This window comes from Nannospalax galili, unplaced genomic scaffold (assembly GCF_000622305.1).
Source record: "Nannospalax galili isolate Female #2095 unplaced genomic scaffold, S.galili_v1.0 scaffold1379, whole genome shotgun sequence".
NCBI classification, from domain to species: domain Eukaryota; kingdom Metazoa; phylum Chordata; class Mammalia; order Rodentia; family Spalacidae; genus Nannospalax; species Nannospalax galili.
The window spans coordinates 572,064-591,623 of record NW_008343573.1 but is presented as its reverse complement, the minus strand read 5'-3'; the positions used below and the strand labels follow the sequence as shown (position 1 = coordinate 591,623).

The 19,560-nt window shown below is 42.6% G+C and overlaps 1 protein-coding gene across 4 annotated transcripts in view; it reads right to left on the bottom strand.

Moving 5' to 3' along the window:
• Fam49a (family with sequence similarity 49 member A) overlaps positions 1–19,560 on the bottom strand; it is a 110,401-nt gene that overhangs the window by 31,929 nt on the left and 58,912 nt on the right. For 3 of the 4 annotated variants that reach the window (XM_008839769.1, XM_008839770.1, XM_029566813.1), the window contains one exon: positions 269–348. The exons of the other annotated variant lie outside the window; for it this stretch is intronic. In XM_008839769.1, the coding sequence (XP_008837991.1) occupies positions 269–338 (70 nt within the window). In that variant the 5' untranslated portion in view covers positions 339–348. The remainder of the gene's footprint in view (positions 1–268; positions 349–19,560) is intronic. 4 annotated transcript variants of the gene reach the window in all.

Genomic DNA, 19,560 nt, shown 5'->3' with positions numbered 1-19,560 from the left:
ATGTGTATATAAAATAAATACTGCTATATATTTTAATAAATGTATATGTAACAACAATAATCAAAGATGAGGACAGGTAATTGGGAGGGGGTGGGGGGCCATGGGAGGAGTTGGAGGGATGGAAACAATACAAATATAATACCCGTGGATGCAGTTCTCAAAAATAAAATAAAAATATAAATAAATCTAAAATCTTAATAACCCGTATAAACAAGCTGTAAAGCAAGGGAAAAGTTTCCATCATTATGTTTTAATGCTTTTAACTTACTTTCAAAATCCAGGAAAAAGTGTGGATAGTTCTCAATTTCCCTGGTCAGAACTTTGAGTAGGTTTCCCATGCCAGCAAACCTAGGAAAGGCAACACAAGAGCAAATACCATTAAGGGTGCACAGAGCTGACTCGCATGCATATTGCTCCAACTGCTCTAGGTTCTTCATGACCTGGAGGAAAGCAGCTCCATCACTGGAGGTGACCATCCCACACAGCTCATTCCTGTGCTGGCAGAATTGTGTATCTCTGCACTGAGGCTCTCCAAGTATGTCAAGGTCTCTGAACGGTACCCTTGTACGCAGCATCTCATTCACTATAAAAAGTTAATGAATGAACATCCTACTAAAAAGCAAGTGGTTTTGAAGTGGAATTTTGGCATATTCCACAAAATGTTCCATTTTCCTCTTTACTAACCCTCTGAAACCTTACTGTTAATATCCCTGTTTTGCTTTGCTTCACATTGATATCGAGTAAATTATGTCAATTGTCACACATGGCAAAGAGGATATAAGTATCTGTCAGGAAAGGTGAATGCTTCCTTTCCCTTCCATTTTCTCTGTTCTCTTGCATTCTTTTGTTATTCTTTGCTTTGCTTTTTCTTCCCTCTCTCCTTCCCTCCCTTCTTGTTCTCCCTACATTCTTTCTCCCCATCCCCCTTTTTTGGTCTTTTTGAGACAGAGTCTCCCTGTAGCCTCAGCTGGCCTAAAACTCACTATGTAGATCAAACTGGGCTTGAACTCACAGTGATCTGCCTGCCTCTAGAGGGCTGGGATTAAAGGCGTGCACCACCACGTCTGGCCCCTTTCTTATTCTTTTGTTTTTCCTTCCCTTCCTTCTTCCTTTCCTTCCTTCCTCCCTCTTTCCTTTTTCCCTCCCTTCCTCCATCCCACCATTCCTCCGTCCCTCCAGCCCTCCCTTTATCCCCCCGTCCTTCCCTCCCTCCCTCCCTCTCTTCCTTCCTCTTTCCTTGATAGATTTTTGCTAGACAGTCCAGGGTTCCAGAGTTCCATTATATAGTCTAGACTGGTCTTGAACTCATGATCCTTCGACCTCATCCTCCCAAGTGCTGAGATTCCAGGTGTGTGCCACTACACCCAGCATACATTTCCTAAACTTTGTGAGACAGAGTTCAGGAAACAGATACAGGGTCCTAGGGACTTCTCTTGATGCAGGTAGGAGGCCAGATTACTTCAAGTGGAACTCCCAGACAGGTTACAAGCTCTCATCATTTGGCATTTCAATGACAAAGACACTATGTACTTTATTAAATATAAAAACAAAAAGCATTGAATTAGGGAGATGGTTCAACAGGTAAAGGTGCTTGCTGCCAAGCCTGACAACCTGAGTCCAATCTCTGTAGCCCAGATAGTGGAAGGAGAGACCTGACTCTTGCAAGTTGTTTTCTGACCTCCACACACTCGACTTAGCATGTGCATGTGCGTGCATACACACACACACACACACACAAACACACACACACACAATTATAACTGTAAATTTAAAATAAATGAAAAGTATAATATTTAAAAATCACTCTCAAATAGATCCTAAGAAATTTATAAATGTGGGTCAAATCAGCCGAGAAATAAAAATTTGTTATGTATCCACAGTTGTCAACCAAAAAATTAAAGAATGTGTACAAGTAATTGTTTATGTAACTAGCAAACTCTCAACAGTTCTCAGACCTAGACATTAACGCAGGAGGCCATTCATTCATCCACCCACTCACTCATTCAACATGTTTATGGACATGAAAGCAGGAGCTGGACCCATGTTCTTGAAAAGAACTTCTAACTACCATCATCATCATCACCACCATGATTATCCTCACAGCCTTCACACACATACCTAGGATTTTCCTATGGAAGAGGCTGTGCGTAACTCCAGGGAAGAGAAGTAAGGCCAGTGGAGGAAAGACTGTATTTCTCTTCTAAAAACATCTTCCCCATCTTTTCTGCTGCTCTGCTTTCATCTTGTCTTCATACACACTTCCTGTGAAGTCCTATCTGAGCAAAGCCCCAGGTACAGTAGACTCTGCCAGATTTCAAGCTTGGAACTAGTATTGTCTATCCTGCACTAGGTAGTATAAGAAGCCTCTTAGAGCTCATTTGAATGAGCAATTCTAGTTCAGAGTTGGAGGCATTTCTATAGGATGATGATTCCACTACCTAATATTAGCCTGGCTTTCATGTATAATGTCTTATGGAAGTGAAATAGTCTTAATTTCCCTGTTTGGGTTCTCAGATATGTCTCAAATTTACCTTTCCCTGAAACTTCTATCATGTGCATGTGACTGTATTATCAGAATCCCAACATGGGAAATATACCAAGCCTCTGAAATTTTTAAAAGGTTGAAACAAACAAGTATAGAAATATCTCCAAATGTTAGTAGTAGAATTTCATTTTGTCATAAGGTTGGCTGATATGGTTAAATATTTTGGAGCACGATTCCAACATTAACCATACTTAATGCCCTGGATTCTAGATGTGTGGAACCATCTGGATCAATGACTGTGGGGTGTGATGTACTATGAGAGGTTAAACTTGGTCTTAGGGACCCTCAAAACCATGTGTTTCAAGCCCAATACAAGATCTCCCACATAGAAATATTTTAACTCATCTTCTCCATGGGAAAAAGATTTGATGCATGCTACTCTTCTCCAAGGTCAATAATTAATGAGATTTTATTCTCACTTAAGAAGTCTACAAACTGGCACATCACAGAGATAGCCACCAAATAGAGATATTTATTTATATATTTATTTTTACTGTTACTGCAAATATTCTACCTCTGAGCTACATCCTCAGTCCACCATGGTAATTCTTTAATTGAATCCAGAATTCCGCTTAGAAAGGCCCCTTGTCTAAATCAATATGTTCAAACAGCTCATATGTGGGCCTTCTGCTATATATCACAGTACCATGAGATAGTTTAATTAAAATAGATAAAAAAATAGAGATTATTTAAAATTATTTTATGACATTCAACAAAAGAATAACTTTTCAAACCTTACTGGAAGAGGCAAGTAGTGGCATAACCAAGTTGGAGCAAAGGAAATATGGAAAGGCGACAGCTACATGAAGACAAAGAGGCAAGAAGTATGTGAGGTACCGGCCATCAGACCAGTTGCTGAAGATGTTCCAGTTTGAATCTGAGTTTCTACAACACCAACTTGCAGGAGGAAAAATATAGCTCTGTTCAAGATTCTGTACTCAGAAAATGTAAAAATGAAAAAGATCTCACTGGGTAAATACAGTGATCGTGGTTGAGAGAGAGTGAAGAGAGGAAGAATCTCCCATGGCTCAGCATAGAGACCTGCTTCCAAGAGTGTATCTGTGGATAAGCTGAGTCATAGCTCCTGTGGCAGAGCAGACATATGGGCAGCAGAACTGCGTGATCTGGCAGTCCAGGGGTGTGCTCAGCAAAGCTGCGAAGTCTGGTTTGCATGTTCTGTTCGGTGACTGCATTGCCACCCTCCTACTCTGACCTTCTGCTGCTGTTTCAAGAAATATCAGCTATTTGTCAGTCCTCTATAGCTGTGACAGCTTGTGTCAGAGAGAACAAAGTGGTCCCCGGGAGCTCTGAGCCCCTAAGGAAACTCCTTTCTCAAGAAAAGGTCATCTGAGAACAATTTGGTGGCAGTTTCCTCTTGATCTTTGGTTTTATACTAAACATGCCACCATTCACAACTACTCTTTAAGAACCGATCAAGTCTATGTTGAGCATCCTCATGAACAGGACACATGCAGGTGGGGTACACAAGCAATGAAGGAAACCAAGGCCTCAATGGCAGGTGATACACAGCCTACTTAGGGAGCTAGCCCAGCACCCATCCAGGAATTTAATCTTCTTGAAAGCATATAAACACACCCTGGTACATAGCAAATGCTTAAAGCTGTTGACTGAACATCAATCAATATGTGGAAATAATAGTACCTGGTCCTTATGAGGTACCAATTTATCATTGTTATAGTACACGAGACAGAGACAAGCATACCAGCATTCTATGGAGTACCTACTATGTGTCTGACACTAAGAGCATTTACATACTTTATTCAAATCTCATAGAAACTGGAAAGTAATTATACTTATTTTCACATTAAAACAACATACAGAAAAATGGGTTTAAAATGGTTAACTGGAAGATAGACTCATATTTGACTCTGAAATTCTTGAAATCCAAACTTCAAACCCTTTTCTCCATGAGAAGGGAACTAATACCCCAGATCCGCCAGGGGTCTGTCTAGGGATATCAGAAAATCTATGATCTTCTGAAAGTGCAGGAAAGTTATTGTATTGTTGCAGGAATATGGTCATTTTTCCAGGGAGAGAGTCTACAACTTCTATTAGATGCTAAAGAGAGTTTGCTCTACATCAGTACTACAGAAAGTTTGTATTTCTCAGGAATTCAGAGAAGAGATGAACCAAATGGGCCAACATCTCCTGGACAGATCCAATTCACCCTAGAAGGGCACTGCCACCGACAGAAAGTGAAGCTGAGTGTGCAGGCTGATGAGAGTGTTCTTCCAGTTGGGGGAGAAGATGGAGAGTGTGAGCGGAGTGGAAGATATGCAAGGTGGAAGATATGCCTAAAGGGTTTTGTTCCTCAAGATTTGAGTGCTCCTGGAGCATTTTCAAATGGAATCTTTAGTACTTTTTCAAAATAGTTGAGACAAAGGGCATTTCTGTGGTTACATTCATGTCTGTGAAGACCACCTTCCCCTGCCATGGGAAGCACCCATTTTCAAGGGGTGACAATTTTGGATACACACATTATATTTTCTATGATTACTTTCTTGGCTCTCAGTTCAAAATGACAGTTTCAGAGCTGGCTCTACTAACAGTCATTCAGTAGAAAAACCGTAACTCTCCAGATGAATCTATTCATTGCTAACATTTCTAATTTCACAAAAGTGAAACAACACACACACACACACACACACACACACACACACACACACACACTCCGGTGTTTTACTTTTGCTTGGAAGAAAAGTTTAAATGACAGCATTAGCGATCTTCCCAGAGTATAAAGTCAAACTGTAGTTTGGGAGAACTTTGTTTTTTGTAAACAAAACGTAACAACGTGTTGGAACAATGTGAATGATGTTCCTTAAACCATGTACGCCAAAATTTCAGTGCTCGATATTCAAGAGATCAAGATTTTATAGAAGTAGCTAGAAGATTTTTAAAGTTTTGATGATATGAAAGAAGAATTCCTATTTCAACACCACATTCTATCAATAAAGAGCAGAAGGGAGAAAACAAATAACTAAAACTTCAGACTTAGCAGTGTTTATTTTGTAATATTTCTCACAAGATAAAAATAGTGCCACTATCAGAAGGGGTAGATTTTGCTAGCACTTGGAATGAGCCAGTATCTTCTGAAATCTAGGGTATTTAGCATTTTTGTACAAAGACTTTAAGAATCAAAGACTCAGATCCTTTGCAGCTCAGTATTTGAGGAATTAAGAAGTTTTGATTGATACAATTTATTATTTTTTTTACTACCTAATTCCTAGACCACAGAATAGTCATAAATACAATGGCTTGTATTCATATAACATTACATCTTTGTCAAGGATGTGTCTGGTCACATTCATTCTCAAAATAAGCTTGTATGAAAGCTAGGGACACCTGCATTATGAGATCTATTTTACATTCAAGTACCCTATGACATGGGGGATAGTAAATAAGCATCCCTACCTCAGGTATCCCAGATAGAAGTGGGGTTTCCTGATCTGTAGTTCTAATGCAGACTCAGATTCTATCAGAAGGTGCTCTACATTAATATAGGCTTATCTTTTCAATGTCTTAATTTATAGAAAAAGAAGTTGGCCATGTCCACAGACACACAGAACACAGATGTTACATCTCCCAATCTCATTCTTTGTCACTAAGAGAAAAGTAAAGGGATGCCCACTTTTTTAATTGAATTTTTGTGTATTTCATACATAAAATCAACTTTATATCCTGTTCACTCTTCCCCTTTGACACCCTCTCATAGCCCACCCCCAACTGGAGTTCATATATATATTCTGTCATTTGTATTAAGGACTATTACATAAAGTTAGTGTCCTGAGATGTCCCTCAGTGCAAGTTCATCCACCGGGGTTTAGTCAGCCTATCTAGAGTCTCTCCCTTCAAGAAGATCAGCTCTTCCTCACCCAGCAGTAATCAGCTGCCAGTAATTCTTCAACTAAGATTGGGGCTTGCTGTTCATTTCCACAGTTCTGTGCTGGGTGTCTGCCTAAATTTGCCTGGGTCTTGTGCATGCTGACACCATTGCTGTAGGTTTTTTATGAGAAGGGTCCCAGGTGCCTACAGGACTATTCCCATATAGTCATGCACCTCCTCCCTGGCTCTTACAATCTTTCCACCCCCTCTTCCACAATGGTCCCTGTGCCCTGGGTGGGTGGACCTCAATATAGGAGTCCTGTCCAAGGACCCACACTTTGCCGACTCTCATTCTCTGCGTTTTGGCCACTTGTGGTCTTTTGTGTTCCTGGCCCTCTGTTGTATGAGGGAGCTTCATTGATGATAATTGTAAGATGCATTAGTGTTCTCTTCATCCCTTGTTCTATGTTCTGTGAGTCTTGGGCATAGAGTCTGCATCCTATGGGCAATGCATAGAGAATCTCTGCGTGTGGCCAGAGGTATAACTCTGTAATAATCTCTTGTCCCTTGAAAAAGAAGTTACTTTGATGGATTGTGACTGGGATACTTGTTTATAAGGATTGGTCCTAGGATCCACAAATTAGGAAGAACATACATCTTTGTTTTTTTGAGTCTGTTACTTCACTTAACAGTTTCTAGATGCATTCATTTACCTGTAAGTTTCATTATTTCATCTTTCTTTACTGGTGAGTAGAACTCCATTGTGTAAATGTACATTTTTGTTAACCACGTGTCAGTTGAAGGGCACTTAGGTTGCTTCCATCTCTTAGCTATTGTGAAAAGAGCAGCAAGAAACATGGTTGTACAAGTATCTCTGCAATAGAATGAGTCCTTTGGGTCTATGCCAAGGAGTAGTATGGGTCACATAGTAGATTCATTTTTTTTGGGGGGTGGTCTTTTTGAGACAGGGTCTCCCTGTAGCTCTAGCTGGCCTGAAACTCACTATGTAGACCAGGCTGGCCTCAAACTCAAAGAGATCCCCCTGCCTCTGCTTCCCAAGTGCTGGGATTAAAGGCATGTGCCACCACACCTGGCTCATTTTTAGTTTTTTAAGAGTTCTCCACACTGCTTTCCATAGTGGTTGTACGAGTTTGCAGTCCCACCAGCAGTGAATGAGCGTTCCCCTTTCTCTACATCCTCACCAGCATTTGGTATCATTTGTTCTCCTGAACTTAGCTAATCTGATTGCAGTAGTAAGAAATATTAAAATGGTTTTAATTTGCATTTCCCTAAATACTAGTGATGTTGAACACCTTTTAATATGCTTCTTAGCCATCCTTATTTCTTCTTTTAAGAACTTTCCTTTGAGAACTCTCTGTTTAGATCTTTAGTCCATCAATTAATTGGGTCATTCGTTTTCTTGATTCTTTGTTTTTTGAGTTCTTTATATATTCTGGATGTTAAACTTCTGTCAGATGTGTCACTGGTGAAGATTTTATCCCACTCTGTGGGTTTTCTCTTCACTTTCTTGATTGTTTCTTCTGCTGTACAGAAGCTTTTTAGTTTAATGAGGTCCCACTTATTGATTGTTGACATTAATTCCTGAGCAACTGGTATCTGATTTAGCAAGTCTTTCCTATACCTATGTCTTGTAGGTCACTGCCAATATTTTCTTCTAATAGTTTCAGAGTTTCCAGTTTCACATTGAGGTCTTTGATCCATTTGGAGTTGATTTTTATGCAAGATGAAAGATAAAGATGCCCATTTTTAACAACATAACAACATAAGGTGTGATGTACTGCTGTCACTCAATGGCTTATACTCCCCTGCTAGGAACGTTTCTCCATACCACACTGGTTGAGCAGGCTCCCTGCTTCCTACCAAGACCATCCTCAGTAGGGGTTCACAACACCTTTGCACACTGCTCTCCCTTCCCATCAGTCCCTCAGCAGGGCTTACCTGGGTCCCGCAAATAGCTTTCAGCCTGTTCTTCCTGAGCCAGTTTTATCTCCCCCCACTGCATTCATTTCCACACTTCTGGCTGGACAGTTTTTCCAAATATAAAGTTTCATAAGCTTCCATGGATTCCCATTGCCTGCAGGGCACGCACACCCAGATGCATGCCCTGGACACAGAAAGCCTGCCCTCTGCTCACCTCCTGTCCCCTCTTCCACCTGCTCCCTCCACTCTAGGTACACCTTACAGGTCCCTTACTTCTTTGTCATTGCCACAGGGCCCTTGCATGTGTGTCTCCTAAGCTTCACAATCAGCCAAAGGCCACAGGTGACGTCAGGCTTCACCCTATTTTAACTTTCATAAACACCACATGAAGTGAAACCATTATGATTCTAATTTTAGTACTAAAGAGACCATCTCAGAGATTCAGAAACTAGCTAAAGTTCCAGGTGATACAGCAAATGTAACTGACTATCAATGGCCTTCCCCAAGTTCCCTTTCAAGAATGGCTATGCCCCACCCTCCAAGCTCAGGGAGCATTGTGGAAGAGGCAGGGTGGAAAGATTGTAAGAGCCAGAGGTAGAAGAGAACTGTGGCTAAACAGTGTCTTCTGGACATGACAGGACCATTGTACTCATGAACTCACACCATCTGCAGTGACCTGCATAAAATCTTCCTAAGATCAAGCCAGTAAACACAGCAATACGGATGGGGGAGAGGTACTTGCTGCCACCCCAGCTGAGGAGCTGTTACTGATAGTAGATGGCTGCTGGGAGGGAAAGACAGTTTCTTCAGGAATGTGGTCCCTGGTAGGTCAACCATGTTCCAATGGATAGCCCTATGCCACTAATTAGATTTGGTGGGTTATTAAAAACTAAGGGGGCTAGAGCACCAGTGGCTCAGTGGTTAAGAGCACTGGCTGCTCTTGCAGAAGACCTAGGTTCAAGTCCCAGCACCCACATGGCAGCTAACAACTGTCCTTAACTCTAGTTCTAGGGGGATCCAATGCCCTCTTCTGACCTCCCCAGGCATTGCATGACACTGGTGCACTTACAGACATGCAGGTAATACACTCATACACATAAAATAACAATAATAAATTGAAAATATTTTTTAAAATGGGTGTGGGAATCCAGATTCCTGGAAAGAACCCTCAAATCCTCTTGGTTGCAGGGAAAATAAACCCCAGTACCTTGATCAAGCTGCTTCTCTCTGCTCCCCTACCACACTGTGTGCAGCACGTGCCAGAGCTCATCACCATAAACATGTGCTCCCTGGTCTCCCTGAATGGAGGACTTCCTGGGCAGGGCTACTGTTATACCTCTTTGCATTCCAAGTACTTAGAGCAGCGGCTGGCAGATAGTAGAAAAGATAAGAAATCCTTAAGACTGTTCTATATAGTGGTTCCCAAGTATAAGTTCCCCCAAAGTAAATGAGAAAAATAAGGTTATATCAGGAGCCTTGGAGAGAGCTAAGGGGTGACTTTGGGTGCACCTGCTACCTGATCACTTTGCTTTGCCATAAGTCTGTCTTGCTGATTACCCTATGGCCCAATAGTTTGCTGGGGTTTTCCCAGTTAGTATTTGAAAGCATGATGCTTTGGCCTGCTGTGTGCCTTGAATTAGAAAAGAGTCAAGGTCTCCCTGACCTTTTCTTTTTCCTCTCCCCACAGCTCTCTCTTACCCTCTACCTCTTGAACCAAAGGAAGGGCTATTTCTGAGGTTCCCCTCTCTACCTAAGGCCAGGTCCTCCACAAGATTAACTTGCAGGAAGGCAGACTATTGTGAAGCCCACAGGCAGCAGCCATTTGTCCTGGCTATTGTCTGTTCTTTGGGCCACTTATCTCCCTGAAAAATCACTTACTTTCCACCATAGTTCACAATACTCTATGCAGAGGATAGTTAAGCTTCCACCACTTGAATCTCCTTTGAGTTTCATAGTTGTGTGACTGGTGCACCTGCGTGGAAATGAATTGAATATGTCCATTCTCCTCGGGTCTGCCCATTGTCAGTTTGTTTCATTCAACTCCATTGGTGGGCCTTTAACATTTGGAGAAAAGAAAGTTCCTTTCAGCTCTGAAACATCCCCAGTAGACTGGAATAAAGTGGTCAAGTTTGGTTTGAGGCAGATTGCAATTTTAGGAGAGCAGTAGAGACAACATATTTTCCAAGGCAATTGACAAGTCTCAGAGCTGAAGTAGCCTTGAGTGCCAGCCAGGAAGGCAGTGGCTGACATTGACATAGGAGGCCTGCAGAATCCCCACACTGTCCTGTAAGGCCAGGGCACCCTTGGCCCCTCTTATGAACCCCTGCTAGCATTGGAGGAGCTGCCTCTGGATAAAGAGGCCCCAGCCTGATAAGTCTGATACTCATTAGAAATACTTTCTTTTATTCTGGTAACTGTGGAGGTAGCTTTTTATATTTCATTTATACCACCCTGCAGTTTAGAATTACGAGCTAAACAAACTGCCAGCTTCCATTTACCACAGCCTATATCATATAGGTTAGAAAGTAGGTGACTTTAGAAAATGCTTCTTGGGCTGAAGTGATAGCTCAGTAGGTAAAATGCTTGCCTTGTAAGCATGAGGTCCTAAGTGTTATCCCATAAAACCCATGTCAAAAAAGCTAAGAATAGCTGGGTATGGTGGCACAAGGTTTTAATTCCAGCACTCAGGAGGCAGAAGCATGCAGATCTCTGTGAGACTGAGGCCAGTTTGGTCAAGTTTCACCATCTGGGGCTACAGGGAGACCTGTCTCAGAAAAAAAAAAAAAAACAAAAAAAACAAAACAAAAGTGGGGCACGATGGCATGTATTTGTAATCCCAATGCCTGGGATGTGGAGACAGAAGTCCCTAGAACTTGCAGGCCAAGCAGTCCAGCTTGCTTGCTGAGCTCCAGGCCAGTGAAAGACTGTTTCCAAGAACAAAGTGGATGGCATCTGAGGAAAGACAGTTGAAGTTGTTCTCTAGCCTCCAGATACACATGAACACACACCCACACATGAAAGGAAAGATACATATCTTAAATGATATACGAAGGTGCTTTTCTGGAGGAACACTACACCAAAGGAAGGAAGTAAATCTGTTTGTAAACTCCAGGAGTCTGAATTTGCTAAGCAGGTTAGCAGAATTAGATGGCTGGGTTGGGCGGGGAGTCCTTCACCCATTTGCTATTTGGAGGATGAAGTCATGAGGTTTTCTCTTCCACTGTGGGATGAGTTGCCAAGAATCCAACAGATAATTTCATTCCAAGATGAAGGGGGAGGACTGAAGCAGAGGGAGTCTATTAAGCACTTTCATCTGACAATAAAAATGAGTTAATGGCTAAAATGTGTTTTCAAAACGTTTTAACACTACAAGTAATGGCACTCAAACGGGAAAATGCCTTGAATATTCTCACTGGTCATTAATACCATGCTGTCCCTCAAAAGGGGCTTGGTATTCTCTTGAGAATCCAAGCTCCTGGAGTCTGCTTCTAAGACAATTCCAAAAGAATTCTCAAAAAAAAAAAAAATACCAATTATGGAACTGAACAATTAAGTGCAAGTTAAAACAGCCCTTTCAATATCTGAGTTCAGTTTTCTAAAATAGACTATTACCTCATCACAGCTAATTTCCCATAAACACTAATATTACACCAGTAAAAAGTGTCCAAGAAATGAGGGCAAAATTAGATCCTTTTTTGTTTGTTTGTTTGTTTTTTTAGAGAATCAAAGTTAACATTCTCCTTCCTCAATTTAAAATGCTGATGCGTATGGAAGCAATCAAACTGGGACTCAACTGTGGACCAGCCCACCAGTGAGAAATTATTAGTAAATTTGTCCACTCTCTCTGGGATCCAGAACAGAGTTATGAAGAAACTTTGAAATGTCTGCTCTTACCTAAGAAGGCTCATGGTGTCAGCCCACCCAGCTAAGTCTCAAAGGAAAAGAGACACCATGGGCAGGGCAAGGAGACCCAGAGGCCCAAGGGCAAGGCTTGGAAAAGTCTTGCACTTACTCTGTTACACTGGGCAAGTTGTTTCCACTCTCTTGAATGGCTTAACTTCAAGTCTAGAAAATGAAAGGACCACCTAGAAGTGACCTGAAATACAGGCTGCCAACAGTCAGTGAATGAGATGACACAGACCACCAGTCCTCTTGGATTATACACTGTATTACAAATTTCTTTCTTAGTTTACACAAAAGACACAAGGGACCTTCCTCCTGGGAAAGTGGAGCTGCAGAGAGGGTCTTGCCCAGTGTACAACTGGCCACATCCTCCAAAGATGCTCCAGTACCTGTCTCTTCTCTCCTCACTCATCTCTAGGAAGGTTCTTCCTGCAGGAGCTCCTTCTCCACCTGACCTTTACCCGTTGGTCTCTCTTTTGTTACACATTCTCACCCTCCATGCTGAGACCTTCCTGATTTCAGATTCTATCCACATGCTGATGACATCTCAAGTCCACAGGCCCAAATAATATCTGGGTGGAGTTCCTGAAAGCACAGCCACCTGAGCTTCTTTTGAAACCTGCCATTCCTCCTGGATCATTTTCTCAGCAAACTCTCACATGTCACCTCCCTCCCTGAATCTCCTCTCCCTTCCTGCAATCCTTCCTTACCAAATCCAGTCAATACCGTCACCATTTCTTGTCCTCCCATACCAGACATTTCAGACTCTTCAGATCATTAACCAATTCCTGAGCAGATCACAGAAGAGGCTATTTCATGTATAAAATAAATACTGGTGAATGTCTTCCATTTTTGCTTTCTCTGTCTGGTTTTCATTCCAAGGGCAACCGCATCACATCTGTTCGAGTGTGTGTACCACTCCTTTAGCACTGTCCACCCTGTTTTATGAGACAGCCTCTCTCACTGACCTGGCGCTTGCCAAGTACGCAAGACTGGCTGGCCAGCAAGGTCCAGGAGGCATGTGTCTCTGTCTCTCCAGTACTAGAAGTACAACCATATATCACCAAATCCAGCCTTTTTTTTCTTAACATGGGTTTTGGGTCTTGAACTCACGTCCTCATGCTTTCAAGGCAAACACTTTGCCCATTGAGCTATTTCTCTATCCTCCACATATCTACTTTTGGAGTTTCTTTGCCTCCATTTATAACTCTCTGTGAAGTGGTAAAATATGACCTATCAGGTCAAGGTCCAGGGAAACAAAGTACTATAGAAAGAGGAACCTAAGAAGCAAAAGTCCCTTTAAAAATTCATAGGTTGAATGTGGTTTCTAAGTCAAGGCTTTTTAGATATTGGGTTTTCTAAAACTAATGCCTATCTACGTTACCAAAGGCGACCTTGGAATGGACATGCAAAATAAAAGTATTTTAGGAAATGCTTCCTGTTCAATTTATTGGGGGGGGGAAATGGAGGATGTTAAAAATTCTGTAAATATCAAACAATTTATCAAAAACCATTGCATATACTAAAAATCCTGATGCATCTGAGCTCAAAGGAGGCTGGCATGCTCCATTAAGCTTTAAGCACTTAGAATACCCAAAGTACCAAAATCTCTCTTGGGATTTCAGAGTCAAGTAGGGTTCTTGGTTTTCAGGTACCTTTGATCTAGTGCCTGAAAGGAGCAATCATGTTGATTTGAAACTATTCTCCACTGTAAACAAAACTAGCATCATTAAAAGCAAAAGCCCTGACTTGGACCCCAAACAAGCTGTACGGACACTGGTCCACCCCTAGGCCAGGAAGGAGAATGAAGGGCAGCTGTGAATCTGGTGTCTGGGACTCCTCCCGGGAGTCAGACTCCATGGGGCAAGTAGGATAAGGAATCAACAGGGCCAAAAGATGGCATGTCTCAACTTAAATACTTCCAAGGTTTTTTTTTGTGTGTGTGGCATTCAAGGCTATAAACTTGGTCCAAAGCTCCTTTTCAAATTTCAGGCCCTCTGGTGAAGTCTGTGAGAGACCTGTCCCAGGGTTCTGCTTCCTTTTAGCTTCAGTCCCTTCCCTCTCTGGTTATCTCAACCAAATCTAACTGCATCCTCCCAGAAAACCCCCTCCTGAGTCCCAGGCAGCATGAACAATCTTTCCTGCAACGCCTCCTTTCCTGGGCTGTCTCTCACTCATCTGCTGTATTTGCAGCATCATTCCTCGAGTTTCCATACCTCCTGTCTACCCAAGCAGTATGCAAAAGCCAAAGAGACACAGTGCTCTGTCACTGATGTTTGGTGTTCTCTGAAATGGATCAGAAGTGTTGGCTAGGTAGTCACTGCCTAATAAACAGTGGCATCAATTACAGAGAAAACATTGTTAAGAACAGGTGGGAAGATATGCATGCCTCCAAAACATTTTTTGAGGGGGTGGGGTGCTCCGGATCCCAGGAGGCTATTTTGAAAAATCTGATAAAAATCAGTCTCCTACTAAAAATGTACCTATGCATAGAATAACATGTTTCCAGGTGATACGGCAAATACAACGAAGCCAGGAATGGAATCCCTCATTTACTTTAAAATCACGAATTTCGCCGACAGACCACCGAGCAGGACGAGGCATTTCTACGTGTGGACCATGGGACCACGCCCTCAGCGACTCTTTAAAAAACCGAGACAGAGAATCACTTCATGGATACACCGTGAGCTTTAGAGACATGGGAACGTCGTTCTACTCTTTAGAACCTAGAGTTTTCCTTGTCCATAAAAGGCAAACCATAATACTTTCTATTCAGTTGTTATGTACCTAAGAGAATGTTGGCAAGAACCGTCTCCTGGGATGTGCAGGAGGTCCCCTGGGCTCCGGAGGAACAAACGCTAGCCCAGTGAGCCCCCTGTCTTGCATTTATAAAATTGCAGCCACAGTGAAAAATCATTTTCCTTTCAGCAATAAATTCTGCGGCTGCGGTTTAGAGGAGGGAAAAAAACCTATGCAGACCACTGCCTAGCCGAGGGGATAAGCTGGGTACTGAACAGCTGCTCCGGGCTCATTCGCATGGCAATTAATCATACAAGAGCCCATTTATGACAAACACAGGTCACTCCCTTTGCATGACAAGGCGGAGGGGTCCACAGAGCCCCATTATCCAAAAAAAAAAAACCCCAAAACCCAAACAACCCCTCAAACCCAGAGCATTGTGGGCAACATGCGAGAAGCCCAGTGCTCACACACAAGCGGACATTGTAAGGCTGTTTGCACAACCCCGTCGTGCTCCTCGAGGATTTCCTGCCAAGGAGACATTTAGATCTCGGGAGTCAGCACAGCAGACATTGGCTCATTCAATATGGCTTCGGGCAGTGAGCCGTAGAAACTCGGTGCATGGTTCCCTCTGCTGGCCATTCCTGGAACTGCAAGTCTGGGGATACCGAGACCCTAAAGCATAGAAAGTGCTCCGGATCTCAGCCTCTTCTTACTCTTCCTTCTCCAAAGTGGGATAGGCATGAGCTTTGAGGTTGAGGAACGCTGAGATGAAATGAACGTCTTTAAATGCAGCCTCTATTAGCTGCAGACCCCTGGGCAAGTCACCGCACTCCTTATCTTGCTTTCTAATTGGAGTTCACACCACTCATCCATGGTATTGAGATGACATAAAATCAGAATACTTGTCTGCCACTTGGTCAGGATGAAATAAATGCCTGTACCCTTCTCTGCTTGCTTACAATAGGGTGGGAATGGTCACACTGTTCCTCTGGAGTCAGAAAAGGAAAACTACAATGGGTATTGGCAATCTTTTTACTAAACTGCAGTCAGTGTTTCAAGCAGAACTGATGCCCCGTATCTCTGTATCCCTAATACTGCTCAAGGTGGCCACCCCATGCCACCATCGTGTGTCACATGTTGACATGGACAGTACTGTATGTCCCTCCACTTGGCATCTGTAACTCCTCAGCTTGGACAGTCTCAGCTTTATGCTTGGGATGAGTTAGAATTTCCTAGCGAGATTGGATTAATTTTTTTTCAAAGTTGGAAGACAAATCACTCCACTGAACTTCTTGAACTGAGCTATGATCTGCCTCCTGACATGCATTGCATCAAAACACGATCTTTGGAGTCAGGAAGACTTGGGTTTTGTAAAAAATCAGACCAGCCATTTACTAGCTTCACCAATCTTAACTAACACACTTAACGTTCACTTAACCTTCCCCAGCCTGAGTTTCACTGTGAGTAAGACAAATGATTTCAACTACTGCAAGGATGGTTTTTAGAAATGAGATATGAATGTGAACTGCTGGACATATAAGTGGTGGCTGCCATAAATGCCCTCTTCACTAATGGGGGAGAGTCCCTTCCCTACTCAATTAATAGTACCTGTGAGTACTCTAAATAAGATCTCAAAGTGCATGTGCTGATGAGACCCTGGCTTATAACTCTTACTGTGCCCCATCCCCTAAAGTTCACACTCTAAGGTGACTCTTAACTTCTAGACATCTCAAACAACACATCCACCTTAAAGCTCAGCACTTCAAAAGCAGCCCTTTCCCCAGTCTTCCCTAGCCCAGTCAACAGAAGCTCTTCCAGAGCTGTTGTCAACCTGTTATCTTCCTCATTCCCCTACCCAAGCCAACAGATTTTGTAACTCTACTTTTAAGGTATATCTTGAACTCAGTCCTTTCTCACATTCCCCACCACTAGTGTTCTAGACAAAACTGGAATCTACGTGTCTTCCTAGATAGATCTCTCAGTTCTATTCTCCCACAACCAACCAAGCAGCCAGTCAGTTGTCCATCCAGCAGTTGCAGCCATGTTAAGTCTCAGTCTGTCATTCCACAGCTTAAATTCCTTCAAAGCACCTATGTGGTGTATGTCGAGGTGACCTACCTCCTACAACTTCTCCTTCCCACTGCTTTAGCCATCTTGGCCTCCTTACTTTTTTCTTATGCTTATTGCCCATGTTCTCCCCCCACCTCTCTTCTCACCTTTCTTGAAATGCTTTCTCCAATATATATTTTTTTCATATTTTTCTTTTTATAAAAAATTATTTTTATTTTATGTGTATGTGTATCGCCTGCATGTAGGTAAGTGCACCCGTGTTGTACAATGCCCACGGAAGACAGAAGAGGCTGTCAGATCCCCCTGGAACTGGGGTTATGGACAGTTGTTAGCTGCCATGTGGGTGGTGGGATTTGAACCTGGGTTTTCTGCAAGAATAACCAGTGTTCTTAACTCCGGAGCCATCTCTCCAGCCCCTATATTTTGCTCTTTAAGACAAGGTCCCCTGGTAGCCCCAGTTGGCCTGGAACTCACTATGTAGACCAGGCTGGCCTCCATCTTACTGATATCTGCCTGTCTCTGCCTCCCAAGTGCTGGAAATAAAGGTGTGTGCTACTATGCCCAGCACTTTTCTCCAATATATAAACATGGCTTTTCTCTAGGTTTCTATTCGGTTTATTTTTCAGTGGCGCCCAGTCTAAGAATCACATCCAACATAATACTTTAATCCATGCTGTCCTCAGGAGTTCTTCATCTTCTTTTCTTTTTTAAAAAAATATTTTATTATTTTCATTTTATGAGTGTATTGCCTCCATATATGTGAATGCACCCATGTCGTGCAATGCTGCAGAGGTCAGAAGAGGGCTTTGGAGTCCCCTGGAACTGGAGTTAAGGATGGTTCTTAGCCGTCATGTGGATGCTGGGAATCGAACCCGGATCCTCTGCAAGAGCAGTCAGTGCTCTTAACTGCTGAGCCATCTGTCCAGCCCCATCTTTTTTTCTTTTTATTACCTATCACTCCTGATTTATGTACCCCTAAACTTATTGGATAGAGCCTGAGACACAGTGGAAAATCTATATGCATATACATATGAAATATGGAATAAATGAAAACATTCATTTATGAAGATGCCTCCCATGATTTTGCTCTTAAACAAAACAAGTTCCTTCCTCCATATCATAGGGAAGAGTAAATTCTCAAGTCTTCCTGAGAAACATTTTCTCCCTCTCTCTCTCTCTCTCTCACACACACACACACACACACGCGTGCGCGTGCGCACACACACACACACACACACATCAAAGCAAGATTCTACTACTGTATAGTATCCAGGAATGTCTGAAGGTCCCAAGTGTGACCTGAGCATGTCTCCATCATTCTTCCATCTGGACCTTACATCTCCTGATGCGACCAGGATGGTACTGAGAAGTTTTGGCAGACAGAGCATGCTCATATGCACTGTGTCATAGCCAAGAAAATATGAAACTGAATGCTTATTCTTATTTGGAGCTGGTTGGTAATACTAATTCCACAGTGTGTGTGAGTGTGTGTGTGTGTGTGTGTGTGTGTGTGTGTTTGTGTGTATTCTGCAACAAGCACTGTGTCAAATACTCACTGATATTGTCAAGTTTAACCCACAAGGGTATGCACTATTCAGGTCTCTGGCTTGTAAGTAAGAAGGCTGAAGAAAGTTGGGTAGCTGGTTACTCAGCTAGCAATCAGCAAAACCAGGACTTGAGCATGGGCCATCCCAGAAAGCTCACACTTTAAACCACAGTGTTAATACACTTAATGTTTTGAGAAATTAGAAATAGCTTAATATATGGCCTATGGTCTCTGCTGAAGGCAGGAGGTAGTGTTTCAGATGCCACACCCAAAAGATCATGAAACAGCTTGCACTGAAAATTTGAATCAAATTTTTAAGAAAAAAAGTCCATGAAAAGGCTGCTGGTCAAACATCCTGGATGAGCCAGAATATGGGTTTCAAGAAAGCAATAGGAGGCTCATTTGGAGGCAGCAGTCATTTTAAGGACAGGAGAGGAAATGCATAGTTGGTGGGTTAGCCTGGTGCTCATGAGGAGCAGCATAAAGCCATGAAACAGAAGGTGTACTCTGGAATGGCAAAGGGAGAGAGGTCAGGAAAGTTCGCCAGGGACTGGTTATATAGGAACTCAGCAAACACAGTGGAAATGTGGCTTAGCCCTTTGGGAAGGTCAGAGGGACATGGAAGGTCTCAGTGACTACACTGCCAGCAACTACAGAGGGCCAAATCCTGTGTCCAAGATCTCACTCCAGCTATTTGTCGGCTCTGAGATCTTGGGCAGATCATTCTGAGACTCTCAGTCTGTATTGGCTGTAACAATAGAACAGGTTTGAACAACCACAGAAACTCCTCCAAATTCCAACATTCTGGATGTTATCCAAGGAGAATGCCAAGATTCCCAAGCATTATTGAGGCAACCTAATGCCAAACCATGGGCTACGTTAATCAAAGATGAGAAGTAAGAAGCAGGGCTGTGCATGAACAGCACCTCAGCAGGCTTGTTCCTTGCAGACTGGTACACTTTAAATTCTT